This window comes from Battus philenor, unplaced genomic scaffold (genome assembly GCF_028537555.1).
Source record: "Battus philenor isolate CCGP_79_NKW_IND1 unplaced genomic scaffold, ilBatPhil1.0.hap1 SCAF_3, whole genome shotgun sequence".
Lineage (NCBI taxonomy): Eukaryota > Metazoa > Arthropoda > Insecta > Lepidoptera > Papilionidae > Battus > Battus philenor.
In genome coordinates this window covers 5410485-5420151 of record NW_027181693.1, presented here as the reverse complement: position 1 = coordinate 5420151, position 9667 = coordinate 5410485, and the positions used below count along the sequence as shown (strand labels likewise).

At 31.1% G+C, this 9667-nt stretch overlaps 1 protein-coding gene across 1 annotated transcript; it reads right to left on the bottom strand.

Annotated features, from left to right (window-relative positions):
* Positions 1-38: 38 nt before the first annotated feature.
* Positions 39-9488, bottom strand: LOC137926494 (putative leucine-rich repeat-containing protein DDB_G0290503). Its single transcript, XM_068770103.1, has 2 exons — positions 9414-9488; positions 39-9289 (listed from the first exon to the last, which is right to left on the bottom strand). The coding sequence occupies exon 2, from the start codon at positions 9186-9188 to the stop codon at positions 2730-2732; it is 6459 nt and encodes a 2152-aa protein (XP_068626204.1). The 5' UTR covers positions 9189-9289; positions 9414-9488; the 3' UTR covers positions 39-2729.
* Between the last annotated feature and the right edge of the window lie 179 nt (positions 9489-9667).

Genomic DNA, 9667 nt, shown 5'->3' with positions numbered 1-9667 from the left:
TAAAACTATTATTATTTGGAACACATTTATTTGGTCATTTTAGAACATTTCTCAAAACTAGTTACCACTCAAAAACAATATACCCTTTAAAATATTTTTTTTAATTAATTAAACACACTGCACTGTTTACAATACGATATAGCAATAAAATATTTAGAACGTGTGGTTGACATTTATTATACATTATGTCTATCACGAAACACTATCACGTGCGTTACTGGCATAAAAGATATGCATTAACGTTAAACGACGAAAAAATATATATCAATTATAACATAAATTACTCCATAACCCTTAACTAAATGGTGCTTTTAACCGCAGTAAAATATTAATTATTTATATTATAAGAATGGCCAACGATGTGCAAAAAAACTAAACTTAACAAACCAATCAACAGTGCGTAACAATCATTCATGATGTTCAAAAACACAAAGTGAAATTAACAAAAAAAAACTACATATGCAAAAAAATATTTCAAACGAGTAAAGCCTCAAAGTATGGCATGTTGAATAAATTAAGTCTAGCAATATAAACATCGGAATAACGCGTTGCATCAAGTACAAATCCCTTAAGTAATAAGAGATTTCTCTTGAGGTTATTTCTCTTGAGGTTCAATTTATGAACATGCCATAATTTTGTTGTATTATTTGGACTTTATACAATATTATAATTATATATATCTGTATGGTGTAATCAATGAATCGCTCTTTACACGATCTAGGTAAAATAATACCTTTGTACATTTAAAAATTCTATTAAACTTATTCTTACGATAAACCCCCTTAACAATATAATATAATCTATCTTTAATAAATAAACAGTCCACAATCCATTCACACTTGCATAGGATACGGTTCAAGTAAATATATTTAACTTAGCAACTATTCTTAACATTTATCTACGAAGGCAACATTCGCTAAAAGATAAAAGCACATTTTTGGTTTATTAAATCAACACCCTGTATACAGTATAAAAATAGTGTATTTATAGTTACATGATTTAGGCACGAACATGCACAAAATTAAACGGGAATTGCTATTAGTGTGAGATCATTAAATGCTTTCCAAATAAAAACATCTCTCTGAAAACAATAACTTCTATAGAGGCAGCAGTTGCTACTTGCACGAAGCCCATACTAAAACTAATGCACTGGAGATCTTATACGGTCTCTTTTACTTTCAATTGTTATTCATCGTTAAATCTTTTCACACATCCATGGTTTTAATAATAATCTTTTGAATCAATATAATATTAAAAGATCTTAACTTCTTTAATCGGTTGTCATCGGTTTACAGTTTTCACCGATATTTAAATAAAAATAAACATAAATAAACCAGGAAAACAAAAACGTAAAGTACGTATAATCGAGAGTCATCTGACTGTATCATTAACGTTTAAGGCGACTTCAACAAAAACCATGTATGAGTGAATAGCAAAATGGTTTAACTTAGTTTTTTTTTGAAAACCCGAAAACACCTTTGAATAATTAGGAACAAATCAACATCAGTTTTTAACAATAATCATACTACCAATAACATTGATTTGTATTGCGTAATACAAAAAAAGTCCAAAGATTTAATAAATTTTTACAAACCGTTAATTTTGAAGGCACTGTAAGGTACATTTTTCAAAAGGTATATTAGCAAAATGCATACGTTTTGATTATTATTATTTTTTTTGTAAAATCTGAGGCACTTCTGTTTATTTACAAGCAGAGGTAGTTACATCCTTACTTTGGCAATATTGCAAATAAAAATACAAGCAGGCGAAAGCGAAAAACATGGAATGACGCAAGTTTCTGACTGTTGTAAACAGATGTAACTACTTTGAGTATTAATGACATTTCTTTTAATCATAGCGACACTTTTAAAACATATACATATATTAATGTATGTATATATATTTATAAATATATAGTTATTAAAAAGCGTCACTTTACAATAAATATAGTGCACTCTTTGTACTTTTATACTAAATAATTATTAGTACATTCTATTCTTAAACTAAATGTGCTTAAAACTTAGGTGAGCAATGTTTGACCGCTAACAAGTCACACGATCATAATAACAACTTATCCAATAACAATTAAACTGTCCTTACTGCATAAGGTAATAAAGGAAACTGTGTATTCTAAGATGTCTAAAAGTGATCCCGTGTTTACTTCTTAAATAATATACATACCTTGTAGATTACTACTAATTTGGTGCTCTAATATAAATATCAATTTAATATCTTACGCTATAAGGTGTTGAAGTCATTTAACATAACTATGAATTCACGAAGATCACGAAAAACTTAAATAATTTATTTTATATATCAACAACGTCGTTATTTTTTTATTATTAAACATCTCGAAAATTAACTGCAACACGTAAATGTAAATAGTATCTAACTAATAGCTTTGGAATGGTCAAAGAAAACTAGAGATAAACTTTGAAATGTTATAACAAAAAACAGATCTGATAAGATTACTCTATAAATAAAGTACACCATAGTACCTAAATATTTCTTTGTAAAATCACAATTAAATTTTGGCTTCAATGCTGTGTCAGGTTGACATTAAGATGGTTATGGAATCTATAACTAACACATGAAATAGAAGGGGAGCTATGTATATATATAAAAATAAACATTTTATAGTGTGGTGGGATGTCTACATAGCTAGCCAGTATGGCTAAGTCAGGAATACTTCAGTTCTATTGAACAAAAAGATTTTTACAAAATATACTCTAGTAATTATGCTTCAATCTTATTGTATATTTTAACTTCCCTGATGACACATCTTCTAGTTTTGGTTGTGTTATAACAAATTTTGCATTATTAATTGATTTATATTTACGGAATTTTTCCGCTAACACATAAGTATTCTTTCTGTGATTAAATATAGCTTTAATTTTATTGCTTAGGGCCATTTTATCAACGAAATGGTTTTTTTCTATAAATACCCACGGTTGCCATTTTCTACCTGTTAAATCTGGATTATAGGAATCTGTATCATTTGAAGTGCTTGCATAGTGAGCACCATTTTCATTTTTTTTAATAACTACTTTAGGAATAGAGTGCTTTTGTTTTTTACTTTTCTCTTTATGCATTTTAATTTGAATCTCGTCGATACTTTTAAGAACATCTTCAAATTTTGGTTTAGTTTTCTTTGGAAAATGGTATTTATGTGAATTGTGATTTTTATAAGGAGGTTTATCAAGTTTTGGTTTATCTTTGGAAATCTTTAGTATTTTTAATTTATTTAAACTCTGTTGAGGGAGAGGGAGTTTTACTTTTAGGTCGCCTACTGATTCTTTTATCGGTGGAATGTATTTTTGTGCAGCCTTTGTAATAAGCGGTCGTTTTATAGATAGACTAGATGATTTTGATGGTACGTTGCTTTCACAATCTAATTTGCTTGTACTCTTTGAACTAAATTCATTTATTTGTGAAGATATGGATCCATTACAGTTTGTAATTTTTAATAAAATACCGCAACTTTTTTCTTCGGAAGTAGTGGACGATACTTCAGGTGAGCTAGAACTTAAATATTTTGGACTACCATTTTCTCCTCTGTATGGTATGAGATAATCAAAGGTAGATTCACATGAATGTACAATGTCATATTGGGTTAATGTAGTATTTTCGGATGAATTATATCCATTTACATCAGAGCCCCTTTTGAAATACTCTTCATCGTATCTTGTATTATCAGAAGTAAGATCCAATTCAAATTTTTCAGTATTATTTTTATTACACAAAGATTTTAAAGTGTTTGAAACACTATCCTTGAAATAGTTGCGACTATTAGATATCAATTCGTCTTTATCATTTGATTCCGACAGTAGTTTTTCTAACGCATCGTCGTCGTAATACCGATGGTTGCTTTCATCTGAACACTGTGATTCCCTACGGTTAAGAGTTTTGTTAACGTCCTTATGCGGTGTTTTATATAAAGTTTCCACGAGTTCCGCATCACTATTACCATAAATATACTTTATTTTCTCAATGTGTTCACTATCACTGTAAATGAACGGATCATTCCTGTCACAATTTCCATTCTCGTTTAGATTAGATACTTTTGGCGAGGATGGGGAATCCAGTACGATATCTTCTACAATGTCATCACTGAATACCGTTTCTATACAGGCAACATCTTCGATCCAAGTTTCTTCGAAAGTTTTATCTTCAGTGTGTTGATCAGCGTCATATTTATTTGCGAAATCGCTGACAAGTTTTTCATTACGATCATTTATATTAGTATTTTTAACTTCACTTAATGGGCTTGATAGGTAATCAGAAACTTCATCCGTAAGAAGGATGTTTTCCGTTATAAGAGTGCAGTTATTTTTTGAATCATCATATACATTTTCAGATATTTCCGCTAAACAAATTTTATCCGATTCGCCATTTTCTTCAGTTAAAACACAAGAGTTGTCAATAAGGATACAAAACGAAACATTTTCTTCATCATATAACGTTGAAACTGAGTTCCTTCGATTAGTTTGTACGATATTGCAAAAATTTTCTGAAATTAAATTAGGTTCCATCATTTCACAGGGGTTAATCTTTTTACGTTTTTTAGGAATCGCATAAAAATTTTGTGAATTTAATATCTTTTTATCATCATCACAGTAGATATTTAGAGCAGAATCGGAAAGAGATCGTTTCAAATGGCGGCGGTTATTAAATGGTTTTTCTAGTTTACTTAAAGTTTCCTCTTCTATTCTACAGTGAGACTTAACTTCATCGATATTACTTAATTCAATTTCCGTTAAATTTAAAGTTGTATCTTCATAAACGGTATTTTTTGAGTTTTGTTGACATTGTGTATCAATTGTTAAGGCATCTTTTACTTCTCCTAAGCAATTTAACTCTTTTGAATCTGATTGCCCTGGACTGATTGCTTTTTGATTAGAATCTTCACTAAATATTTTGGATTCTGTATGCGTTATATCCCTCACATCATGTTTGTTATCAGAATGTTCACTAGTGTCTGAATTTGGATTAAATTCAAATAAATTATCAAAGTTAATTGCATCACTTATGGAAATCAAACTCTTATTATTTGTACATACAACACTAACACTCTCCGATTGTCCAATAGCTTCTTTATCTGTATCAGATATTAATGCTTCTAATTTTAAAGTATCAACTTTATCCTCATGCAAATAAATACTGGAACAGTTAGCAGGACATGAAATATTATTTTCATAATTTACCCAATCTTCAACTTTAGGTTTTAAATTTCCCTCACTGCATATAATAAGATTTTGGACTACATGTGAAAGTAAACGTTTGTTGAAACTAAAATTTTTTTTCTTCGAAAATATTTTTTGGTGAGTAACCGTATCTTCACTTACTTTGTCACTACTTATATTTTGTGCATTTGGTAACTTTGCATCACGGTCAACAATGTTTTTTGGTAGATCTTCAAAGTCAAACTCTATGTTATTGCATGCATTTTCATCATTATGTTGGTATTCGAGACCTGGTGTAACCGAAATGTTTTTTGGGGAGACTGTAGATACGCTACCTAGTTCTTTATCATACATTTTTCGAGGAATGTCCTTAAAAATATTATTTTTAAAAGCCTCTTCTTTGCTTAGACGATTTTCTTCATTTATTTTGTTTATTGAATCTATGTTTGTATCCTTTTCAAGCTGTTCTGAACATTCTTTTAATGAACTAAAACCGAGTGTAATATCTTCAATATTAGAGTAAGTTGCGTCTTGTGAACTGTGTGGTACGGTAGAAAGTAAATTTATTTCACTATTTACTTCTTCAGAAATAACAACACTTTGATTTAATGTACTACTTAAAATTGTATTATCCATATCACAAAATTCTCTCTGTGACAATGTAAGATTACAATTTTTCTCATTTTCTAATTTATCTACATAATCTAATTTTATTGCAGTATTTATGGAATTACAATTCTGATTGTGAGTATTTGAGCAATCGTTATTGACTTTCATGGTGTTTGTATTAGTTTCGTTTAGTTTCAATGCATCATTAGGTATGCCATGGGGAGTAAATGTAAATAACTTAGGCTTGCAATATGTCCTGGATGTTGTATCTTCTTCAATTAAATTAAGCAATGATTCATCGACAGTCTTTTCTTCAAGAGTGCAAATTTTAACTGTTTCATTATCACTTTTGCTTAAACTAAAATCTATGGCATTCTCGGTGTCAACAAGTATGTTACGTTTTTCCTTTTGAATGTCACCAATATTTTTTAGATTGTTACAATTATGTTCTTCACTTTGACTTTGGTTTAGTAATTCTGTCTTGGATATCGTTTCAGCTGTTATATTGTCATGATCATCATTTTCTTTACTAGGACATACATCTTCATCTGAATTTTTATTAGTGAATTTAATATTTGAGACCTCAACAATTATATCATTAGCTTTAATCATATCTGGATTTTTAATTATAACACTGTCAGTTCGTAATTGTGTTTTAGTTGAAGTATCTGACTGATTCTCTCTTTGCTCTATGTTACTCTTTCTTTTTCGATATTTACTTAATTTTGTAAATTCTTTGTCAGCTTCAACATTGGGAGTAGGCTGTTCACTTGATTGCCCATTTATTGTGTCTTTACTGTTATCTATCTGATCTGAACTTAAAATAGGCAAATCTTTTATAGCAGTTGCAGCCATTACTGACTCTATTTTATTTGCACTAATAAACTGCTGATTGATTTCAGGAAAATTTAATTCTATGTCATTATCTAATCGAGGCAAAGAAGCTAAACATACACTTGAATTGTATTCCAAGTCTTGTAAACTATAATTTTGTTTTATAAGATTAATGGAGTTATTGTTTTCCATTTTACAACTAGTTATTATACCAGTATCTTTTAAGGAATTGTCACTATGAAGGTTTTGTAGATTATTAAAATTACTTTTCTCATTATTAATTTTTTCTCCTTTGTGTAAAATAATAGGATTCACAGCTATGGGATTAGATACTTTTTCTATTATTCTTTCATCTAAAATATTTTGAACGGGTGTAGCAATTTCTGCATTCAACATTTTTGGACTGCATGGTTTTATTTCAAAATTACATCCTACATCTTTATGAATAACTGACTGGCTTATTTTTGCTTCAACATCTAGAGGTGATACAGGTCGAGGTGAAGTATTGATTTGATGCTTTGGCATTGTGCTTTTGTTAGATGCATGATATTCTTTTTGAGCTTTGTTGAACATCCTTGTATTGGATGATTCTATTGCTTCCTCAAATTGGGTAAGAAGCTCAATGTTATTATAACCTTTAATATTTTCTGGTAGTTTTGAAATTTTTTGTATGTGCTCATATTTGTCCAGTTCCTCACTTGGTACATTCACCAGCCCCAGTACATAAAGCTGCTCTTGTTTGTTAGCACTCTCATATTGACTAGGTAAACTGTTTAAGTCACTACAAGCTTTTGGTATGCTGTCATCTTTATTCTGCTCACTTGATTCATCATCTCCTTCATTCCACATTTGTAAAAACTGTCTTACATCCAAGCCCTTCTTTACTTTAGAACTTTTATTGCTTTCAGGTATTTGTGTAGTAATATTTCTAGGGAAAAATCCATATTTATAATCAGGTGACCTGTATAAGTGTTGCTCATTAGAGTATCCACTAATATGGAAATCTACACTTCTCCCACTATTTGTTGAAGATTGGCTTACATAACCTCCATCTTCTTGAGTTGTGTGCGTTTGTGTGGTATCATTGCTAGTATTAGAATCTGATGGCGATATGGCCATAGTATTTGGAGAGAAATGTATGGGGTGTCTTAATAAAGGATTATGATAATTTATTGATGGATCTAAATTCCTAAGGTGTGGTACATATTCAAAGTTTTTAATTGCAATATTTTCTTTACGATAAAGGGGGTACTGAGGTAATCCATGCATGCCAACTTGTGGGTAATTAGAGCACAAAACTTCACCTTTCATAGAGTTTGGATGATTAGCATCATTTGAATACATATTTTCTGGAATGTGATTTTTTTTGTGCTGGGAAACCTCATAATCGACATACAGTTTATTGTTGCTACTATAAGAAAGTTTGTTTGGAATTCCTGATTTTTGAGAGTTGTCAGATGGATAAGGAAACATATTGTTTTGTATACAATTTGGTTGTAGTGTATAGGCAGGATGAATTATTGGACTGCGATATGGAACATTTAGGTTTGTGTGAGGACTAGCCCTTTGGTATCTATCTATTAAAGGTTCTCCCATTCTTCTATCAATGTATTTAAGCGGGACTTGGGGATACAGAGGATAGGAATGAGAAGACACTGATTTTTGAGGATCAAATGCATGAGGTGGAAATGTTGGGTTAGAATGGAATGTGTTTGAATAACTACTAACATAATCGTACCTGCCATGAGGGTGCCTACCCTTTGTCAGTGGATACGGCCTAAAACGAACATTGGCATCTTGATAATATTGTTCTGGATACATTCGATTGGGCTCATCATGAACTGTCCGGTGAGGTCTAATCATTGGCATAGGTCTGGGACCAGCACAACTAGGGTAATCGGGATACTGGTAGAGTTCTGGACCATAGGATCTTAAAGGTCGAATATTGATATTATTAGGCACCCATCCATGTGGTGTATTTCGAGAAACTACTGGATTCCCGTTAGATCCCGAAATTTCTGAAATTCTTACATTTTTCTGATCATTAATTGTAGAGTTGATTGCATAAGGCACTTCACAATACTTAGCTTCTGGAGGTATATTTAACTTCACATTTTTTAGCATTGTTGCACTATGGTCCACAGGAAAGTTAGGATCGTCACTTTTCTTCACAGAACTGTATGGTGTTACCATGATTCTCTGCATATTTTCTTGAAATGTCTGTCTAGGTGATATGTTACGAGTTGGTTGGAATTCAGACATCTTTTGTGGATAGTCTGGAGGCTGACGATATACATTATCGGGGCAAGGCCAAGATTCAGGTAAAGTTTTTTTTACAAACCCATCATTGCAATTCGGAGACGGCAATATACGATCTGGACCTATTATCGCACACGGCCGCGAGGTCTGTACATCCACTTTGGCCAATGAGTTTGTTCCGATATCTTGATATGGTTTATTTGATTTGTATTGAAGCGAATTGCCGCTCTGGGCGTACTTTGTGCTGCCATCGTTGATACGTGCACCCAGAGCAGAGTCAGTCCGCAAGTCTTTAGTGTTCATGACCAATAAAGGCTGGGTAGATTTGACATTGATTTGGAGTCATTTTTTAATGGAACAGTTGTAACATTTATCTCCAACTGATTACTAGATTATGGGCCATCCTGAAATATAAACAAAATATCAACACCTATGTCATCTGTCAAAACACTGCCACATGCACTTTGTAATTAATTCATCATTTGTACGATTATTTTCACCATCAACAAAAAAAGCAATGTAACGTACCTATAGAATGTATTTACAGTTTAAACATCAATATTATTTCCTAGGCGACACCGATTTATTACGTCCCTGTTCGGTCGCCCATGTAAATTAGACATGTTGCCTCAAACAAAAAATCAAATAATAAAATAATGTTTACCGTTTATAATTAAAAGTTTTTGTACCTTTGTTAATAATTAAACATAAAAGTAGGAGAAAGTTTAAAATATATTTCTTACCAAACCAAAAATACTCTTTCAAATTTAAGTGTAAATATT